At 47.4% G+C, this 22,598-nt stretch overlaps 1 protein-coding gene across 4 annotated transcripts in view; it reads right to left on the bottom strand.

Annotated features, from left to right (window-relative positions):
- Pecam1 (platelet and endothelial cell adhesion molecule 1) overlaps nucleotides 1-22,310 on the bottom strand; it is a 60,546-nt gene extending 38,236 nt beyond the window's left edge. For 2 of the 4 annotated variants that reach the window (XM_075990336.1, XM_075990337.1), the window contains exons 1-5: nucleotides 21,849-22,107; nucleotides 21,724-21,750; nucleotides 6,335-6,628; nucleotides 3,506-3,808; nucleotides 290-565 (exon numbers count right to left, since the gene is read on the bottom strand). In XM_075990336.1, coding sequence (XP_075846451.1) covers nucleotides 290-565; nucleotides 3,506-3,808; nucleotides 6,335-6,628; nucleotides 21,724-21,750; nucleotides 21,849-21,912 — 964 coding nt within the window. In that variant the 5' untranslated portion in view covers nucleotides 21,913-22,107. Of the gene's footprint in view, nucleotides 1-289; nucleotides 566-3,505; nucleotides 3,809-6,334; nucleotides 6,629-21,723; nucleotides 21,751-21,848 lie in introns of all 4 variants that reach the window. The other 2 variants (XM_075990335.1, XM_075990339.1) reach the window with 2 other exon arrangements.
- Between the last annotated feature and the right edge of the window lie 288 nt (nucleotides 22,311-22,598).

The raw sequence follows: 22,598 nt of genomic DNA, 5'->3' as shown, positions 1-22,598 counted from the left end.
AGGGTTGGACCAGTGTCAGCATCTGAACCCCCAGCCACTGCAGCCAACTGCTGTAAGTTGATTCTCCCAGAAGCCCCAACGCCCAGCCTAAACACACTGAAGACAATCAGGGACAGGGGCAGGAAAGGCACCATTCCTTGGCCACCTTGGATTGCAGTACAGTGTCTCACTAGATAGCCCAACGCTTTGCACTCCCAAACACTGGCATTAAGAGACACGTGGAACTACATCCAGCCACCACTGCCTCTTGAGTCCACCGCTTGCCAGCCTTCTCCCTCAGCATCCTTACCTGTTATGTTGACCATGATGCTGCTGACCTTGGAGATGCGGTTAGACTCCACTTTGCAGGTATAATGGCCACTGTCCTCCACCGTGGCCATGACTGAGTAGATTGCCTCATTGTTCTGTTTGGCGGTGGCCACAATAGCCTTGTCCTTCTGGATTATGATTTCTGGAAATTCCCGGACCAAGTGCGTCACTTGAACTGTGCACTTAATGCTGACCTGGTCTCCTTCTATGATCATTCCAGGAGGCGTGACGTGAAACTTGGGAGTAGAGAAGGACTCTACAAAAGAAGCAGACGATAAGCCAGTTGGATTCAAATTTAAACGTGGGCACTTCCTACTCCAGTATTTGTGGGGGAGGAACTGTGTGTATGTGTGTATGTGTGTGTGTGTGTGTGATGGGAGTGGGGGTTTCTGATGCATGTGTATGTGAAGGCCAGGAAGTCCACCTCACAAGATCATTTCTCAGACACTGGTATATCTTTTGTTTTTCTTCTTCTTAACAAAACAAAACAGATGGCAATCTTACCAAAAGCAAGCTACAGATTCAATGCAATGCCCAGCAAAATTCTTCACAGACCTTGAAAGAACGGTACTCAACTTCATATGGAGAAGCAAAAAACCCAGGATAGACAAAACAATCCTGTACAATAAAAGAATTTCTGGGGACATCACAATCCCTGACTTAAAACTCTACTACAGAGCTACAGTACTGAAAATAGCCTGGTATTGGCATAAGAACAGGAGGACCAATGGAACTGAATAGAAGACCTGGATATTAATCCACACATCTTCACACACCTGCTTTTTGACAAAAAAGCAAAAAATATCAAATGGAAAAAAGAAAGCATATTTAACAAATGGTGCCAGCATAACTGAATATTAACATGTAGAAGAATAAAAATAAACCTATAGATATAGGTGATATAGATATCACCATGCACAAAACTCAAATACAAATGGATCAAAGACATCAACATAAAGCCAACCACACTGAACCTCATAGAAAAGAAAGTGGGAAGTACACTTGAACTCATCAGCACAGGAGACCACTTTCTCAATATAATCCCAGCAGCACAGACACTGAGAGAAACAATTAATAAATGGGACCTCCTGAAACCGAAAAGCTTCTGTAAAGCAAAGGGCACAGTCAACAAGACAAAGCAACAACCTACAGAATGGGAAAAGATCTTCACTAACCCCACATCAGACAGAGGTCTGATCTCCAAAATATACAAAGAACTCAAGAAATTGGTCATCAAAAGAACACATAATCCAATTTAAAAAAATGGAGTACAGACCTAAATAGAAAACTCTCAACAGAGGATTCTAAAATGGCTGAAAGCCGGGCGGTGGTGGCACACGCCTTTAATCCCAGCACTCGGGAGGCAGAGGCAGGCAGATCTCTGTGAGTTCGAGACCAGCCTGGTCTACAAGAGCTAGTTCCAGGAAAGGCTCCAAAACCACAGAGAAACCCTGTCTCGAAAAACAAAATAAATAAATAAATAAATAAAAATAAATAAATAAAATGGCTGAAAGACACTTAAGGAAATGTTCAACATCCTTAGTCATCAGAGAAATGCAAATCAAAACAACTCTGAGATTCCATCTTATACCTGTAAGAATGGTCAAGATCAAAAACACTGATGACAACTTATGCTGGAGAGGCTGGGGGAAAAGGGAACATTCCTGCATAGCTGGTACAAGTGTAAGCTGGTACAGCCCCTTTGGATATCAGTGAGGCGATTTCTCAGAAAATTAGGAAACAACCTTTCTCAAGACCCAATAATACCACTTTTGGGTAAATATCCAAAGGATGCTCAATCGGGCCACAAGGACATGTGCTCAACTATGTTCATAGCAGTTTTGTTTGTCATAGCCAGAACCTGGGAACAACCTAAATGCCCTTCAACTGAAGAACGGCTAAGGAAAATGTGGTATATTTACACAACAGAGTACTACATAGCAAAAAACAAACAAACAAACAAAACAAACAAACAAACAAAAACGACAGCTTGAATTTTGCAGGAAAATGGAGCTAGAAAACATCATTTTGAGTGAGGTAACCCAGACCCAGAAAGGCAGTTATCACATGTACTCACTCATAAGTGGCTTTTAAACATAAAGCAAAGAAAACCAGCCTATGAATCACAATTCCAGAGAACTTAGACAACAACGAGGACCCTAAGAGAGACTTACATAATCTAATCTGCATGGTTGTAGAAAAAGACAAGATCTCCTGAGTAAACTGGGAGCATGGGGACCTTGGAAGAGTATTGAAGGGGAGGGGAGAGGCAGGGAAGGGAGCAGAGAAAAATGTAGAGCTCAATAAAAATCAATAAAAACAAAACAGATATGTCTGTGTACTACATGCATGCTTCCTGCCTATCAAGCCCAGAACAGGGCATCCAATGCCTTGAACTGCAGTTACAGATGGTTGTGAGCCACTATGTGGGTTTTAGGAATCCAACCCAGGTCCTCTGGAAAAACAGTCAGTGTATCTAACCACTGAGCCATCTCTTTAGCCACATTTGCCTTGTTTTTTGGAACAGGAACTCTCATTGGCTTAGAACTCGGTAACTAGACTTAGGTTGAGTAGCCATGGAGTATCAGGAATCTGTCTGTCTCTGGTTCCCCACAGCTGGGATTACAAGAGTGCTCTACCGTACCCGACTTTACATGCCTTTACTGATAGACATGTCTCCCCTACCCTTCTGGGCTCTTTGGCTCTCCTCCCTTCCCTCCCCTTTGTAACTGTCCCCTTCCATAAATGGACTCAGGTTCTCTTAAATTCTAGTCAAACATTCTACCACTTAGCCCTATCTCTAGTTCTCCCTTTCCTCCCTTTCATTTTTATTTTGAGAGGTCTCACATAAATTGCCCAGAGTGCCCTTGAACTTGTTCTGTAGCCAAGGCTAGCCTTGAACTTTCAATCCTCCTGCTTCAGCTGTCTGAGTAGGTGGGAATTACAGGCCTGCACCTTCTCTAGTTTATTAATTTTATTCATTTATTCGGCTTTGGGGAGAAAGGGTCTCACAGCTCTTGAACTCCTGATCTTCCTGCCTTTGCCTTACCAGGGCCGGGATGACAGTCTGTGCTACCAGGTTTTAAATTCTGTCATCAGGCACCCCAAAAGAAGGCTCAGCTTCTCTGATTCTGGGCTCCTTTTTGCTACATGCAACCTGTCACCGCAAGGAATGTAAGGAGGGCAGGATTCTGACCCTGCACAGTAACCAATTCACTCCTGGTGAATTCCGAGGTCTGCAGGACGATCCCGGACATGATCCCGGCTTGGCAGCGGAACACGAGCATGTGGTCCTGCTCCTCGATGGGGAAATCCATTTGCACAAAATTATGGTTCGAATTCTTCTCTCTTTTTTGCTTGATATCTTTTCTATCCAGTTCTAGTTTCTCTATCTTAAAATATATCGGTGGCTCCTCTTCTTTCACAGAACAATTGACTCTCACAACTCCACCTTCGGTCACCTCCATTTTGTCCAGTGTCACTGTGGGGTTGGGCACGCCTTTGGAGAATGAGAAAGAACGGTTGTTATCAGTTCCTCATCATGGCCCAGTCTCCCTTATCTGTCATTGCGGCTGACCAACCAGCGGACTTTAATTCCTGGAGACTAATCACTGGGCATGTGTGTGCCTGGCACCGCACTGGGTACTGGGAACTCTACAGATAGAATAGGCTGGTGTTCCCAATGGTGGTGCAAGTCGATTCCCAACCAGTACAGTTCAAAAAGAAAACACCCGGTTGTGATGGTGCACACCTTTCATGCCAGCCCTTGGGAGGCAGAGGCAGGCGGATCTCTGTGAGTTTAAGGCCAGCCTGGTCTACAGAGCGAGTTCCAGGACAACCAGGCCTACATAGTGAAACCCTGTCTCAAGAACTTCTTTAAAAAGTTTAAATGTTTTAATTGTCTGTGTGTGTGTGTGTGTGTGTGTGTGTGTGTATGCATGTGAAGGCCACAGGCCAATGTTGGGCATCTTCCTGCACTTGGATCTCAATGATTCAACTAGGCTGACCAGTAAACCCTGGAATCTTCCTGTCTGTCCTCTCCCCCATGGGTCCTCCTGTCTGCCCTTCCCAGGTATCCTCCTGTCTGCTCTCTCCTCGGGGATTCCCCTGTCTGTCTTCCCCTCCCCCCCCAGGGATCCTCCTGTTGGTACCCACTCCAAGGATCCTCCTGTCTGTACCCCCCAGAGATCCTCCTATCTGCTCTCTTCCCCAGGAATCCTCCTTTCTGTCCCCACTCCACCCAAGGGATCCTCCTATCTGCCCTCCCCCCCACCCCAGGGATCCTCCTGTCTGTGCCCCCACCCAGCTCTAGGATTACAAACACAGCCAGTCCTGGCTTTTCACGTGGGTACTTGGGGATTACACTCAGGTTTCTCTTTGAGTTGAAAGCATTTTCCAGACCGAGCCATCTTCCTAGCTATTATCATAGCTTACTGAATGCTGGCTACTGAATGGTTCTACACTCAGGATATAGAAAATAGGCCAAATATAATCTCTCTTGAAATTTCATACTCCCAAAGAGCAGACAGATGTGAGAGAAACAGTCATGTGTTTCATAACAACTAACACAAAGCCTGGTAAATGCTGCTGGGCAATGTCATCCCAGAAATAGAGCAAATTTACCCAGACTAAGGCGGCATAATATTGCTAGGTGATATATGTCATGGGCCCACTATTGTCTGTGTCTTCACCGTTGACTGATACATTGCACATCATAAGCTGCGTATGTGGTCCACAGTGGGCTGGCAGCTGTGTGCTCCACCAACACCATGCCTTTATAATTTTCCTCCATATCCGTGCCTGACTAAATGAGGACTCCACAGTTCAATGTTTTTATTATATTTTATCTATTATTTGTTTGGTGTGTATGGTCCCAAGAGTGCTATGGCATGCATGTGGGGGTCAGAGGACCTTATGGAAGTTTTGTGAGTCAGTTCTTTCCTTCCACTATGTGGGTTCAGGGGATTGAACTCAGGTCATCAGGCTTGACAGCAGACACTTTGGCCTTCTGAGCACCTCTGTGGGCCCAATTCTGAAGTTTAGAATGGCTAATGGTCTTGTCCAGGTGGTAGCCCAGGCAGAGAGACTGCACAGATCAGTGTCTTGTTTCTTTGTGTAAAGTTCCTTCCTGGAACTCACTCTGTGGACCAGGCTGGCCTTGAACTCACAGAGATCCGCCTGCCTCTGCCTCCTGAGTGCTGGGATTAAAGGCGTGTGCCACCAGTCCAGGCTTCCAGTGGCATAGATAAGCAGCTTTCATGCAAATAGACATTTCTGAGGACATGGGGCATAAATGTTCTAAGCATTGGTGCCCTAGGAGAAATCAGTTAAATCGAGAATGTGCTAGAGAAGAAACTCAATAACTGGGTGTGAAGCACATGCCTGTAACCCCAGAGTGCAGGAGGGGGCACATGCCTGTAACCCCAGTGTGCAGGAGGGGGCACATGCCTGTAACCCCAGAGTGCAGGAGAGGGCACATGTCTGTAACCCCAGTGTGCAGGAGGGGGCACATGCCTGTAACCCCAGTGTGCAGGAGGGGGCACATGCCTGTAACCCCAGTGTGCAGGGGGTGGCACATGCCTGTAACCCCAGTGTGCAGGGGGAGGCACATGCCTGTAATCCCAGTGTGCAGGGGGAGGCACGTGCCTGTAACCCCAGTGTGCAGGAGACTGAAGCAGGAGGATTGTTGTAGGCTGGTTTGAAGCCAGCCGGGCTGTCAGGAAATTGTGTTTCAGAGAGGGGGGCGGAGACAATAAAGAAAGCCATTGAGTAGAGAGAGTCCTGAGGAAAGAAGAGACAGCACAATCTGTGAGCTAAGGCAGATGGGGAAGGGTCTTCCCACAAGGGGACCAGCATCCAAAAGGAAGAAGGCAGAGACGCCCTCGCACAGAAGAGCGGTTCTAAAGGTTAGGAGAATGCCAGGTAGTGAGGGGGAAAGGTGATGAGTGACGGACAGGTAAACCAGGGTGACAGCCCCTTCGCAGTTGCTATTCGTGCTTGCCAACATCCAAACCCCAGGACTCACCTTTCACCAACACTGGGTACTCAGGAGTGGTTTTCTCCTTGTTGTTCAGGATCGCGGTGCATTTGTACCTCCCCGAGTGGAAGACCCGAGCCTGGGGAATAAAGAAGCTCTCTGTGTGCTCCCTGGAGGAGACATTGTACACCAGCACGTCGTCCTTATAGAACAGCACCTGGTGCTGAGGCCTGACTTTCGAGGTGGTGCTGATATCCACAAGACACTGCAGGGTCAGGTTGTGCCCGTTCGGTACCTCCCAGGAGGGCAGGCTGACCATCTGGATGGTGTTAATGGTGAAAGCTGAAGGCAAAGCAGACATTGTTACCAAGGAAACAGCATCATCCCGAGGCGGACAAATGGACATCCATACCATACACACACACCAGATACACATACACACCACACACAAAACCACACAGATGGGCACACACATACATCACACATAAACGCACACTACATATACATACACACCAAACAAATACCACACAAAATAAGTCTTTAAAAAAAAAAGAATTCATAGCCAGGTAATGGTGGCTTATGCCTTTAATCTCAGCACTCAGGAGGGCAGAGTGAATTCTAGGACAGTCAGGGCTACACAAAGAAACCCCCTGCCACAAACAAACAAAAAAATAATTCATAAGCTGTTGTGACAGATATATAGGAGAGTGGCAGAAAGCATGCCGCACAATGCGATACACAGTAGTGGCTTAATAAAGAGTTGACGCTCCATCCTAAAGTCAGACGTCCCCAGGAATGCTCCACCCGCTCCCAGACCTCATGGGACCAGCATGGTTCTAGCTGTCCCTTTCTTTCTCTCCTCCATTTCCTGCCTCCCTCCTTCACCTCTCTTCTTCATTCTTTCCCTTCTCTTCTCCCTCTCTCTTCCTTCTTTTGTCTCTCTTTTTTTTTTTTACATTTAAAATGTTTTCTCTAGTAACTGCTTTCAAGACACTGTGGAAGAATATAGACCACATCACACAAAATTAAGGTCCAGTCCTGGTCACATGTGTGGGCTAACATTTATAAACCCCAGCATTTGGAAGACTGAGGCAGGAGAATTGCTATGAGTTCAAGGTCAGCCCAGGTCCCAGAGTGAGGTGAAGTCTCTAGAGACTTTATCTCAAGTAAGACAAACAAAAAACAAACAAATACATGTGGGAGAAAGAGAGAAAGAGAGAGAGAGAGAGAGAGAGAGAGAGAGAGAGAGAGAACAGTAGGACTCTAGCAAGTTCTAGGCCAGTCTAGGTTACATAGTGAGTTTCAGGCAAGCCAGGGAAATTCTAAAATCTCCAACAAACAAACGAACAAATGAATGTGTTGAGGAAGGGCTGGGGATGCACTTCAGGGGTGGGGTGCTGCCTAGCATGTGTAATGGCCTGGGTTCGACCTCTAGAACAACAACAAAAATGTCTATTAAGGCTAGAGTTAGCGCTCAGAGAGAGGGTCCAGATGCCATGGGCTCAGAAAGTTCATTAGGGGGAAAAAAGCAAAAAAAAAAAAACAAAAAAAACCAAAAACCAAACAAACAAAAACCACTCATAGACAGGCAGTGGGGGCGCACGCTTTTAATCCCAATACTTGGGAAGCAGAGGCAGGTGGATCTCTGTGAGTTCGAGGCCAGCCTGGTCTACAAAGTGAGTTCCAGGACAGGCTCCAAAGCTACACAGAGAAATTGTCTCGAAAAACAAAAAACAAACAAAATAGTCATTACCCAAAAAAGATGTCTTTAAGTAAAACCAATAAAACCCCCTATGCTATGGCCAGCTAGTGTTTGCCCTTTAGTGGGTACAGAGGTGTCACCAGATGTGGAAGACTTGAAACCACTTTTCCTTTTTTAGTAGTTTTTTGTCTCTAGCTCATACAGCTGAGGATTAGTGAACTTCTGGTCTTCCTGTCTTCACTTCCTAAATCAGTGGTTCTCAACTTTCCAGTTTAAACCTTCCCTTTAATCCAGTTCCTCATGTGGTGATCCCCCAACCATCTTCTCTCTCTCTCTCTCTCTCTCTCTCTCTCTCTCTCTCTCTCTCTCTCTCTCTCCTTTTCTTTTCTTTTGGTTTTGATTTTTTGAGACAGTAGAAACTCTAAGGCAGGTACAAAGAAGTTATGCCAGCCAGCTAAACAGGGTCCAAAGGCGTAGATACGGCTCACTAGAAGTTCAGTTCTTACCGGATTCCCTGGTGAGAGGAAAATCTCCTTACATAGGTCATGACTACTCTATCCGTCACATAGTAGACTGCATCTCCTTACTGTCCAGGAATCAGCATTCTTTTTTTGTTTTTTTTCGGGTCAGAGTTTCTCTGTAGCTTTGGTGTCTGTCCTGGCACTAGCTCTTGTAGACCAGGCTGGCCTCGAACTCCCAGAGATCCGCCTGCCTCTGCCTCCCGAGTGCTGGGATAGGAATCAGCATTCTTGGACCACCTTTATATATGGTGACTGAAGCAAGAGCATTGCTTTGAATTTGAGACCAGTCTGGCTACATACTAGATCCTATTCTTAAAAAGGAAGGAAATCAAGAAAGGACAGAGAGAGGCAGTCATCCAGGACCAAGGGAGGCTGCAGCAGCCAGATTTGTCAACACAAGTTGACAGCCGTCTGAGGGACAAGGCATTTCTCTTTATTCCACCCAGACCATGGTGTTTGCTGTGTCACCCTAAGCAGACTAACCCAGATGGAGCTGGCGCATGCCCATAAACGCAGCGTTTAGGGAACTGAGGCAAGATTATTGCTGTGATTTCAAGTTCCGCTTGAGCTACACAGTAAAACCCTGCCTTGCTGGGGACGTAGGTTAGTCAATAGGATGTCTGCCTAGTGTGCGTGATAAAACCCTGGGTACAAACTCCACCAGTGTATGCTTAAAAAGGAAAGGGCTGGCAAGGTGTTTATCGGGTAAAGGCACCTGCCACCAAGCCTGGTGACCCTAGTTTGATCCCTGGAACCCACACGGTGGAGAGAGAGACTCTACTCCCTCTGAGCCCGGGGTTCAGCCTCTAGCACCAGGAAAAGAGAAAAATACCCAGCACAATAGCACCCGGGAGCTGGGATTCCAGCACTAGACAAAGCTACGCCTCTGAAGCGCTGCTGGCTTGTTTCTAAACTCATAATCCACCAGTGGGTTTTGCTTGTTCCCCCAAATTCAACTGAACTGAGCAGAGTGGAACCTGGCTCGAGTCTCCACAACTGCGAGGTGGAGAGATGAAGTCAGGAGTTCGAGGTCAGTGTGGGCTACTTAACAAGTCTGAGGCTAACCTGGGCTATATGTTGAGACCCTGTCTCAAAAAAAAAAAAACACAGAAAGCAAGGGCTGGGACTCAGTGGGTGAAGTTCCAGGCCAGCAGGTGAGACCCTGTTTCAAAAAAGAAAAGAAAAAAACGGGGGATTAACTAACCGGAAGTTTCCACATAGGCCAGCTTCTCACCGTAGAGCCTACTGCCCATGCCCTGCTTGCTTCTTTATGAAGGTTTTAGGGTTCATGTTCCGCAGAACAATAAATAAGGAAAAGATGAAACGAAAGTAACTATTCCCAGTAAATTTTCATACACATATAAAAAACAAGAAATTCAAAAACACTTCGGTAAAGTATGTAAAATGCAAAATTCTCAGGACGTGACTTCTTTCTGAAACTCTGTCTTGGAAAACCAAAAGAAGAAAGAAAAGGAGAGAGAAACAAAGAAGCCTATCAGGAATGGAAGCGCCACAGATCACTTCTGCCTTGAGCAAGGCAGTCAATTCCTCCAATCTGTTGTTAGCGCTGGATCCCACTCAGCCCAGGCCGGCCTCCACCTCTGTAGTGAAGGATGACTTTAAAGTTTTAATCCTCCTGCCTCCACCTCCCAAGTGCTGGCTTACAGGTAGGGGTCACCACACCTGGTTTATGAGGTGCTGAGGACTGAACTGGAGCTTTGAGCAGGCAAGCCCTCTACCATTGGAGATACAGCATCAACCTCGGCTCCAGGCAGCCGCTCTACCACTGGAGATACAGCATCAATCTTGGAGCCAGGCAAATACTTAGAAAATGGTAGATGGAGTTTATGGGTTCTCTGTTACAGAATAAACAAGAGTTTTAAAGTTTCATCTCTTCTCTACTTCTAGAGATTAATTTCACGAGGAAGGATCTGGAACATCCTAATGTCTAAACCAGGAGGGACATAGCAAGCAGTAGACCGCGTGTCTAGCACATCTAAGGTCCTAGGTTCGATTCCAGGACTGACAGGAATAAACAGGTTCCCAGATCTGTTCATACTGATGTGTGGTCTCCATCCCAATTATGGGCTACTGAACGGACAACATTCTATGTAAGTTGCCCACTGGGGCCACCTAGGCCTCAGGCTGGGCTAAAGTACCAAGCCTGGAAAGATAGGCATGTTCTCATCAAAGGTCTGTGTCCATAACCCTTAGGTTGAGTTGAGAGGGTATCATCATCATCATCATCATCATCATCATCATCATCATCATCACCATCATCATCATCATCACCATGTTTTTCAAGGCAGGGTTTCTCTGTGTAGCCCTGGCTGTCCTGGAACTTGCTCTGTAGACCAAGCTGGCTTCCAACTCAAAGATCTGCCTGCCTCTGCCTCCCCAAGCGTTGGGATCAAAGGTGTGCACCCTAAGTCTGGCTAACTGGAAGGTTTTGTTTTGTACTCCTGCAGGCTCTTTCTGCGTCTATATGCTGAACACATGCACTCCTTGGGAATTTTTCTTTCTTTCTTTTTTTTTTTTTTGATTTTTCAAGACAGAGTTTCTCTGTAGTTTTTGGAGCCTGTCCCAGAACTAGCTCTTGTAGACCAGGCTGGCCTCGAATTCAGAGATCTGCCTGCCTCTGCCTCCCAAGTGCTGGGATTAAAGCTGTGTGCCACCACCGCCCTGCCCAAGGAAATTTTTTTTCTTGGTGCTGGAAGCATCTAGGCAAGCACTCTGGCACTGAGCCACGTTTCACCCAACCTCACCTCACTCCCCTACCTCCGCGTTTTTACCTTGGACAATGACTGAGGCAGGGAGCTCAGTACTAAAAGGGCCTAGACTTGGAGGATAATCCCTTATTTCCTCCTTCACATTGTTTATAGCCAGTACACCACAGGGGCCTCTCCAGATGGGCACTGTCCCTCCTTCCCCCACCCCTTGCTCACGCACACACACACAATACATGCTCTTCCAGAGGTCCTGAGTTCAATTCCCAGCAACCACATGGTGGCTCACAACCTAGTGTGCAGGTATACATACATAGCACTCATATACATAAAGTATAAATAAAGTTTAAAAAATTTTTTTTATCATGTGTATGAGTGTATGCCTGTGATTTGCTTATGTGTATTAATGTAATGTCCAAGGAGGCTAAAGGGGATATCAAGTCCCCTGGAACTGGCTATACAGACAGCTGCAAACTTTCCAACACGAGTGCTAGGAACCAAAATCCTGTCTTCTTCAAAAAGCAATTAGAACTCTTAACTATTGAGCCACCTCTCTCTCTTTGGGTGATTAAGGCTGGGTTAATCTCCCTGAATCTCCAGGAACTGCTTCAATTGCTAGGAGTGCCTCCCGCCCGGAAATCTGCCTCACCTAGGACAGGAGAGAGTTAATTATCCCCTTAAAGAGATAAGAAACTTTTCCCTCTTAGAAGTCTCCTGCGTTGGGGCAGCTGCTTAGAGCCTCTTTGCAGGAGTCCCACAATTTGGCCCTTGTAAAAGTCCTTCCTCTTCTGTTTCCTTTTCTCCTAGTGCTGAGCAAAGTCTGGGAGTGTTTTCCAGAATGCCCTGAGCTTTCTCACCCAGACTCTGAAGTCCCCCTTGTTTGCTTGCCCCACCCCAACTGCAAGAGGCCTGGCTTTCTCTCTTCTCCCTTTCCCTGAACTTTTATAGCTCTGCCACTGTTGGTTTTCTTTCTTTCAAAAGCTGATAAAAGCCGGGCGGTGGTGGCGCACGCCTTTAATCCCAGCACTCGGGAGGCAGAGTCAGGCGGATCTCTGTGAGTTCGAGACCAGCCTGGTCTACAGAGCTAGTTCCAGGACAGGCTCCAAAGCCACAGAGAAACCCTATCTCGAAAAACAAAACAACAACAACAAAAAAAAGCTGATAAAACTGCCCACAAGCTTTAAAAACATAAAACATCCAGAGCTGGGCGTAGCGGTGTCGGGCCGCAAGGGCTAGACAGAAAGGATCCGTCTCAAAAAAGAGAAAGAAAAGTTCAAAGCAAATTCAACTAAAGCTCCAAGTGTGGCTTTTTTTGGAGACAGGGACTCACTCTGTAGCCCTGGCTGGCATGGGACTCCCTCTGTAGACCGGGCTTGGATTCACAGAGGTCTGTCGACCTGTCTCTGCCTCCCAAACGCTGGGATTAAGGTGTGGACCACCATGCTTGGCAAGTGTGGCTTTTGTAGTGAGGCTGGTGTCTACCATCGTGGCTGAGTTCTCTAGCGCACACCCACTTGTGCAAGGTTCACCCCACTCACTGGAAGGAACTTTATGTTGCTAGCGAGCAGGAACGCTGCAGGATGGAAGACCGGGAAACGCTGCAGAAAACTTAGGGAACCAGGTACAGTGATACCCACTTCTGTCTAATCCTAGCACTCAGGAGGCATTCTAGAGGACAGCCAAGAGGCCAGTCTGGCCTACAGTTCCAGAAGACTCAATGCTTTCTTCTGGCCTCCATGGGCACTTCAGGCACATGCTTCACATGTGAGGGAAAATGCCCATACACATAAAAAAAATGAAAATAATAATAATATAAAAATAGGGCTGATGAGATAACTCAGCAAAGGTTATTTATTGCCGTTCCTGATTGACTGAGTGAGTCTGGGGATCTCTAGGACCCACGTGGTAGGAAAGAATTAACTCCTGCAAGTTGACCTCTGACCTCTACAAGCACATCAGAAAGTGCACACACAAGCACACACAAACACACACACACATCTTAAAAAGTACTAAAACATTAAAAAGAATGAAAAATTTTCAGAATGAGCCCAGCCCAAGCCCTCACCCTAACAGACAACATAGGCACAACAAAATGTTCACAGCATCATGGCAACCAACCTGCTCTAGCCAACATTCAAAAACGACCCCTTGTCCCTGCTTGCCACACACACCTCCTGCTTTATACCAGGGCTACCTATGTGACTCCCATGGAGTCGGGTGATTCCTTCTGAGGTCATAGAGATATGTGCGGCTTCCATTTAGACAAGTTCGCCCCTCCAGGACCTTGGCACTGGGCCAGGCCAGCTGCCGTGTCCCACAGGAGCAGCTTTGAGGAGGGGATGTCTCACCGGATGGAGAACTGGGTCCTTCAGTGCACAGCCGCGAGTGAGCTCAGAAGCAGGTGGCCCAGGCTCAGTCAGGCCTTGACCAAAAGTTTGTCGATAGTCACATAAGACCCAGAGTCGTTACCCCAAGACTGGGCAGCTTTCAGGCACTGAGTCTTGGGATAATTTACGTTTGCTTTCAAAACGTGTCTATCTGTTCATTGGAAGACTATCTCGCTGGGTAGTTCAGGCTAGCCTCAAACTCTTCGTAACCTACCTTAGCTTCCCAAGTAATGGGATGACATGTGAGCCATCCCACCCCTCTCCCAGCCTCCTTTTGATGTTCTGTTAACAGAGTGGCCCAGTTTGGCTGGGCTCTCCCCCCCTGTGATCTTGGTAACCCTAGAATGTGCAACCCCCCAGATCCACCTTCCCAATAACTATGACAACAGTACTGTGCCCACAGGCCTCACACGGGCGGTAATTTTATTTTATTGTTTGTTTGTTTAAGGCAGGGTTTTGTGTGTAGCCCTGGCTGCCTGGAACAAACAGTTCTGTAAACCAGTGGCTAGAGCCCACTTTGACCAAGGATTAGCTTGAGTTTTAAATTTTATGATCTTTCCGTCTCTAACAGGCATGCATCACCCTGTGTGGTCTAGGCAGTGCTGGGGGTCAAAGCTAGAACTCACTGCACGCCAGACGAATGCTAAGGAATATCCCTGGTCTTGTTGATCGGTCTTTGGGGTTTTGTTGTTGTTTGTTTGTTTGTTTTGGTTTTTCAAGACAGGGTTTCTCTGTGTAAGGGGTTTTGTTGTTGTTTGTTTGTTTGTTTTGGTTTTTCAAGACAGGGTTTCTCTGTGTAACAGCCCTAGCTGTTCTGGAACTTGTTCTGTAGACCAGGGTGGCCTCAAACTCACAGAGATCCACCTGCCTCTGCCTCCCAAGGGCTGGGATTAAAGACGTGCACCACCACCACCTTCGTTTTTTTTTATTAGTACCATGTTTTTATTATCTGTTCACTAGTTAATGAACATCCAGGATGTTTTAATGCTCTAGCTGTTGTGAAGAGAGTCACTACTGAGACGAAAGAGCCTGTCTCTGCAGTAGAAAGCAGAGTTGTTGGGAATATGTCCAGGAATGGTATATCTAAGTCATAGGGTAGATCTATTTCTAGCTTTTTGAGGATTTCCATAGTAGCCATACCAGTTTTCTCTCCTACCAACAGCGCATAAGGTTGCCCCATTCCCCACATCCTGGCCAATATTTGTTGTCTTTTGTTTCTTTAATCTTAGCCATTATGACTGAAGTAAGATAAAATCTTAAGGTAGTTTTAATTTACACTTTCTTTTTTATTTTTTTTAATTTATTTATTTATTAAGGATTTCTGCCTCCTCCCAGCAACCGCCTCCCATTTCCCTCCCCCTCCCCCGATCAAGTCCTCCTCCCTCATCTGCTCGAAGAGCAATCAGGGTTCCCTGACCTGTGGGAAGCCCAATTGGTTTTGTTTTGCAAAAGCCAAAATCAAGCAAACAAAAAATAAGGCAGTAGCCAATCTTGAGAATTCTCCATGTCTGTAAAACAGAAATCCTGTTCCCCGAGCAGAAACACACTGGACTGCTGCCCGGAGTCTAACTGGCATGGCCTGAGGTGCTTGGCTCTGGGAGGCACACGTGACATCAGCGATGCCCATAGAACTCCTGTTACGCACAAATGTATTTTTCTGGGGGAGGGGGCTTCTCCTTCCATTCCCCTCAATAAGCCTCAAACTGCTCAAAACTGCTGTGGAAAGCAGGGGTCACAGGGATCAAAACAGCCTAAAGAGATCTGAGAGAGAAGGGTGATGAAAAGAAACCAGAGTAACAAAGTCTTCACAATGCCAAATCAGGGGGTAGTGGCGCGCCTTTAATCCCAGCACTCGAGGCAAAGGCAGGTAGATCTCTGTGAGTTCAAGGCCAGCCTGGTCTATACAGAGTTCCAGGATAGCCAGGGCTACACGGGGAAATCCTGTCTCAAAAACCAACAACTAGGGCTGGAGAGATGGCTCAGAGGTTAAGAGCACTGGCTGCTCTTCCAGAGGTCCTGAGTTCGATTCCCAGCAACCACATGGTGGCTTACAACCATCTGTACTGAGATCTGGCGCCCTCCTCTGGTGTGAGGGGAATACATCGAGGCAGAATGTTGTGTACATAATAAAAAAAAAAAAAAAAAAAAAAAAAAACCAACAACTAAAAGACACAATGCCAAACACTAAAACGATGGAGACCCCTTCCCAAATCAAGTCCCCTTAGCAAGATGAGTCCCACTGCCACCCCTAGCCAGCCACCTGGTTCTCAACCTGGAAATGACTCAGAGCTGAAGGGGAGGAGAAGGAGGCACTGCCCGCCATTGTCAGGAAAATTACAAAGCTCCTGGACACGTGGAGTCCCTGAGGAAACGTCTGTGTTATCAGAGAACATGCTGACCCATCTGCCCATGGCATTCTCAAGTAGCTCCAAGTTCATGTCAAGTTCCCAGTCATGTGACATTTATCGTACACCTGTGCCAGGCGCTGGGCATCTGAGGAAAATAAGACATGACCAATGTCTGAGACACTGTAGGCTAGTGGATAGTTGGCTAGAGTTCAGTCATGTGATGTAGAGAGGGAGGGTTTGCTCAAGACAGCACAAGGATGGATACGTGCAGTGTGCAGGACAGGCCCCCAGGGATTTCGTCTGCTGGGCCACAGGCAGGCCAGCTGTGGGGCTTCCAGAACAACACGTACCAGAGTACAGGGGCATGAGAAACCCTTGTGTTCTGGACATGACAGTTCTAGGAGGGAAGCAGAATGTGGGGAAGAGGGATTGGGTGGGTCAGGATGGATGAGGGTTCTAGAAAGATCACCGAGGCCTCAGACTCCAGGGCAGTAAGCAACCTGGGGTGGTTCAGATGGAAGTGGCTGAGGCAGGACAGGCAGGTGGGGCTGAATCAGAGGTGTACAAGACTGTCAAGGCAAACAAAGAGCTTCATTTCTAGAGTGATAAAATATTCTAGAACTAGCCAGGCGATGGTGGCGCACACCTTTAATTCAAGCTCTCGGGAAGCAGAGACAGGAAGAAATCTGTGAGTTCCAGGACAGCCTGGTCTACATAGCAAGTCCCAGGTCAGCCAGGGCTATCTAGCGAGACCCTGGCTCAAAAATAAATAAATAAATGACAATGTAGAGAATAAATATTAGATTACTTATATTTTACCACATTTTTAATGCCTAATTTAGTTGAATATAGACAAGTAGAAGTCAGGTTCTTGGTTCTAGAGAATGCCAGGTAAAAGCTGAGAGAGGAGACAAAACCTTGGCACTGAGGGAAACCATGAAGGCCTGGCATGCTGAGGAGGGAGACTGGCTGTGGAGAAACTGTTACTAGGAGCTCCAGAGGCGTGGGGGTGGGGTGGTATCTAGATTCAGACCCAGGTCAGAGCCGGGTCTCTCCTGGGGGTGAGGAAGGAGGGCTTACTAAGAAAGAGAAAATGCCAGGAAGGAAATCCTAGGTCAGAGAAGCCGAATTCTGGGTGTGATCTTTAGTCAAGGGTAGCAAAAGTTCTGGGATGAGTAGACTTGGCATCAGGAGGGCTTTGGTGACTCTTTAGGGAGCAGAGATTGTCGGCAGGGAGGCCATGACAGGAGGAAGTAGAGACAAGCCATTCTAAACCGGCCTCGAAGTTCCACAAAGAATGGTAGTAACTGGGGGTGGGTAGTTTGTATGTGATTGTTTTTTTTCTGTAGAAACAATAGCCATCAGCTGGGTTTGCCTATGCAGAGAAAGGAACGGGAAGTAAAGCAGAGACTTTTAAAGGAGACCGGAATAAATGTATCAGTGAGGTCGTTATGGGAGGGAGGGGATGGGCTCAGGCACAGGTGGCCCAGCAGGGGCCCTGGACCAGCCTGCAGAATGGACCTGTGCTCTGAAACCAGGAGAAAAGGCAGCAGGATGGGTGGGGAAGCAGATTAGCCAGCAACCAGGGCTGGGCGGGAAGTTCAGGGAGTTCCCTCCAGGCCGCTGTTTTCTAGATGAAGATGGAGCTGAAGTCATCCCCTAAAATGAACAGAGGCGGGCTGTGGTGAGGTGAGAGCCAGAGACGGCCCAGGGGTCTAAGACAGAAGGAGGGACGAGAGTCACATCGTTGGCTGAGACCTGATTTGAGGACTGGGCGACACGGAATAAACTAGAAAGACATACGTTTCACATGGTGGCCTGGGAGGTGGAGCCTGGCTTCCTTACGCCGGTGTTGTTCCTTCCTATCTGAGGGGTCAGCCTGGGAGATCTCTTTCCACAACCTTCCTTGGAGGGATAAAGAACCTTCTCTGGGAATCCAAGAAAGGGACTGGCTGGTGTAAACTTTGACTCTTAATGTTCCCCATAAGGCTGTACAGTTACGACCTCCTAACTTTTGTCCAGATCTTTGCTGTCTGTTGAGTCTTACTGACGCCCTCTTGGGTGGACCCTCTTCTAGCCGCTGCCCTTTCTATATTGTCCCTTTCGTCAACTCCAAGAGAAATCTGCTCACTAAACCCTTACAAGCAGTTCAAGTGACCTCCATCCAACTCTTCCCTCTTCTTGCCACGCTGCACACTGTCTTGGGTACTCATAACTAGGACAGTCAGACTGAAGTCCTTTCTGCATGAATTAATTTTGCTGTCTCAACAGTTCTCAAACACCTAAGAGAAAATTCAGATCAGCTTAACAGCCTTCAGGACCAACTCTATTTAGTGCTCTGCAACCAAACTTGGTGATGGCTGTGGGTGGGGTGTGTGCCCCTCTCTAAGAATGATGCTGCTTCCCCACCAACAAAGCCCAGATGGTTTGAGATGGGACCCGAAGACACAGTTACCATGCAAAAATTCAGCCATACCTCTTCTCCTAGATACGGGCTTTTATGTCCTCCCCACTCTGGCGCTTCTCCCAGTCAAAATTCCTCCTCGTTATCCCCACCCAGTTCTTATTTTACCTCCTGAACCCCCCCTCTAACGAAACAAGTGTTTCTATGTGAACCCCCCACCCCCTTAGCTCTGATCCTACAACAAGCGATAGAGCCCCAACAGGTACAGCCCAGCCAACTGACCAATCAGGCTAAGGAACACCTGATCTTGGCACAACAAATCACAGTCGCCTTATGAAATCAAATCCCCTGCTGCAGTGGTCCCCTAAAGCCAGAGGACCAGTCTTCAGTAATGATGGCCAAAAGGGAGGCACCTGTGCCTACCTAGGGGACGAGGAGCTGCTTTTATGCAAACCAGCACGGCCTAGTGCGGGGAAAACGCTGAACAATTCTTAGAAAGAATCAAACATGGGGAAAAGATAGGCAATATTCTCTGGAAGATTACCCGGAATCCTTGGGGACCGTGGGCCACCCCTTGGCAGATCCGATCTTCATGATTGTACTTAACTTTATCTTCTGTCCCTGCCTTTCCAGTTCTCACCAAGTTCCTCCAACAAAGACTTTGAAAGCTTTCACCTCCCAGAGGGTCACTCGATTCTCCACGGCCCGCACTATCGGACCCAATGTCATGGGAGGGACTTAACACGCTCCATTCACCACTGAGACCATCACCGCCCTCCAACTGGAAGACACCCCCCCACTCCAGCCCCTCTCCCTTCTTCTTCTCACCCTCCCAGAGTTGAGGTATATAGCATAATAGCTGCAGGTCATGAGGAATTGAGTCAGGCTGTACTGAGCAATAAAGAATGGCACAGCCCCTAGCCTGCCCTTTCCACTTCGCCTGCAGAAACAATATGTCTGGGCATCAAAAAGTACCCACCCTGCCTCCAGTCCAACCACACACACACACACACAAAAAGTCACTGTAACTGCCTGGTAGCTACACACACACACATACACACACACACACACACCCTCTACCTTCTAAGAATGCTCAGCCTTCACCACTCAGAAAGGTTGCGGCCCCTAGCTGGTCCAATAAAGCACTCTCAACCTGTTGCCCCCCCCATCTGCCTCCTTTTTCATATAACTGGTGTCGTCTGAAGCAGATAAAGAGGTGAGAGAGTAGTGGGTACCACGGAAAACAGGTTATGGGATCTTGAAATGCAAAACCCTCTAGGGTTAGCAGAGCAGAATCCAGACAGGTCACGGGGGAAGGCTGGGGTGTAGTTCAGTTGGTAGCGTGTTTGCCTAACACTCTTAAAGCCCTTGGTTTGCTCCCCAGCATGGCATAAACCTGGTGTGATGTGTGCCTGTAATCTCAGTCCTTAGAAGACGAAAGCGAGAGGACCAGAAACTCAGTGTCATCCTCAGCTACATAATGAGTTTGAGGTACATGACACCCTGTGTGTGAAAGAGAGACAGAGAAACGGGGACATGGCTGGGATGGGGAGCAGATGGGAGAGAAGCTTAAATTATAAAGGTGGGTAGGACTGAACACCCCTGTCATTCACTAACCCCTGAAGACAGGACAAGCAAGTCACCTCCTCTACTTTAGTCTCAACTTTACCCTACTCCTTGCCACAGCAACCGTGGACCATTCCATCTTATATCAACGGGGAAGGGCCCAAGAAACAAAGCAAACCAGGACTTAAAAGAGATGCGTGACATCAGGGGCGGTGCTACACAACTGTGACCCCAGCACTAGGGAGACTGAGGCAGGAGGATTTAGAGTTCAAAGGCAGCTTGAGCTACACAGTGAGTTCAAGGCCACATTGTGAGACTCCTGGCTTAAACCAGACTGCGCAAAGAAAAGCAAAAGATAAACCCCAGACAGACAGACATCTGGGTTTTAGGTACTGGAGATCAGATCGTAGTGCTGACAAACCCTGGCTTTCCGGGGTGAATCACATCTTCCGGAAGCTCAGAGATAGCATCCTTAAATGGGGATGGCTTGAAGGAACACACAGTCTACCTCCATGAGTTGCCAAGGAAGTTAGATGCTTAAGGAAATGCAGACTAACAGGAGACTCATGGGCCACAGCTCCATCCTTGGTTCAACTCAGCCCTATCGTGTGCAGCTGTGTCAGCTCATAAGAGCTATCGGGGTGAGCCTGTAACCCAGGGTTCCCTATTCCCCCATTAAAGTGACTTTTGACTGACACAGAATGTAACCTGTGGCCTTTTTCCTGGCCCACAGCTGAGCCCCTTGCTTCAGAGGCCCAGACTAAGCAGAATAAAACTCCTTATCTGAGATTTCAGAGGTTCCAGATCAGCTCTCAAGTGGATGATGGGGCTAATTTTAAGACAGAGCCCTTCCCTGCGTGCAGGCTAAGAAGCTCTGAGGTGGAAATGGAGCTTCCCAGGTGGGTAGGAAAGGAGAGCAGGCTCTTCTTTTACTCTCCCAGGACAAAGGGAGTCCTAATATTCAGTTACAATTGGTTCCTTCTGTGGCAAGTCAACTGGGTTCCATTGTAAATCAGAACAATCGAAAGACTTGGTGTGTGTGTTTAGTTTTTGGTTTAGAGGAGTTGGTTTTTTGTTGTTTCAGACAAGATCTCATGAGGCCTGGACTTCCCTCAAACTTGTTATATAACTCAAGCTGGCCTTGACTATTGAGCCTTCAGGTGTCTGCCCCACAAGTGCTGGGATAACAGGCACAAAACCCAACTGAGCCGGGTGGTGGTGGCGCATGCCTTTAAAATCCCAGCACTCAGGAGGCAGAGGCAGGCGGATCCTGTGAGTTCGAGGCCAGCCTGGTCTGCAAGAGCTAGTTCCAGGACAGGAACCAAAAAGCTACGGAGAAACCGTCTCGGAAAACAAAAACAAAAACAACAACAAAAAAAACCCAACCAAATAAAGAGGAGTTTGAAAGTAAACATGGAGATGTAGTGTGATGTAAAAACAAATAGTTTAGGGTAGAAAGACTCCAAGTAAATGAGGGATTCCTGGATCTTTTTAAAAATCATCTCCCGAAATCCAACAAACAGCAACCCACCAAGATCTAAGGCTGCGCTCTGGAACGAGCTCCTATAACCAAGTTTCTAAAACACACTCTCGGAATCTTATAACACATTTTTGTTCTAAAAGCCTCTTTTTTTAAAAAAAAATGCCAAAATGGAATCCACTTTGGTTTTCCTTTGGAATATGTTTCTCAGTCTACACATATCAACCCTAAGCAGTCTGACATGAGCTAAGAATCTCAGAAACAACACCAAGAAGGAAGTCACGTAAAAACATCAGGACTTACAGTTTTCCTGCGCCTGGAGGCTTGAATCTGGAAAAGACAGGGGAAAAAAAGAAAACATCTGTTGATTGCACTAACCCCAGACCAAAGTCTCACGGAACTGAAGTAGAAGTAGGTTAAAAACTCACAGAGCAGCAGTGTAAGCAGGACCACCGGGCGCATCTTGCTGACTGAGGTCCACCTCAGCTGCATCCTGAGAGGAAGACTCTTGTGGGCGTGCAGTTAGTTTTGCCTTCTGGCCATGCCTCAGGTACAGAATTCTCTTCCCGGTCACAGACAAGAAACCTGCTGTGTGAAAAGCAGAAACTATTCTGAGGGCTTCTCCAGGCGTCCAGAGAGAGACCAGCTCTGGCACTTGTCAGGTAATGGTGGCCATAGCTGGAAACCAAGAACAATGAGGTCTGGGCTGGCCTGATATCTCCTCAGGAAATGACTGGTCTTCCGGAGGGACCACGGAATCCAGTGGCTTTGTCTAGAAGGGGAGAAAACAACAAAAAGCCAGAAGTGACTTTTGCCTCAGAGTTCGAGTCTCTTGCCTCCTCTGAGTTTGGGGACTCCTTTCCCCGACAAGGTGAGGGGTTCTTATTTCCCTCCCTTCGTCTTCTACCCAAAGTGCTTTTGTGGGACACCCTGTAAGGCCTGCCTTTCCGGTGGGCTCCCCAAGGGGCCTGCGTCCACACAGTGTAAATCTGGGCCTCCTGTCCTTCCATGGCTGGCTTTGCCGACATATGCCGTGTTTGTGAGGAGCACTGCCACCCGGGCACCGGAGCTGGGAATTCAGTAGGAACAGGGACTTTCTTTAGTCTCAGCAGTGGGCTCTAATTATTGACTTAGGCACCAAAGGAGCCCCCTGTGACCATACATAGGTGTACGTATGT

Source organism: Microtus pennsylvanicus, chromosome 11 (assembly GCF_037038515.1).
Source record: "Microtus pennsylvanicus isolate mMicPen1 chromosome 11, mMicPen1.hap1, whole genome shotgun sequence".
Classification (NCBI taxonomy): Eukaryota; Metazoa; Chordata; class Mammalia; order Rodentia; family Cricetidae; genus Microtus; species Microtus pennsylvanicus.
This window is presented reverse-complemented; position numbering and strand designations above follow the sequence as displayed.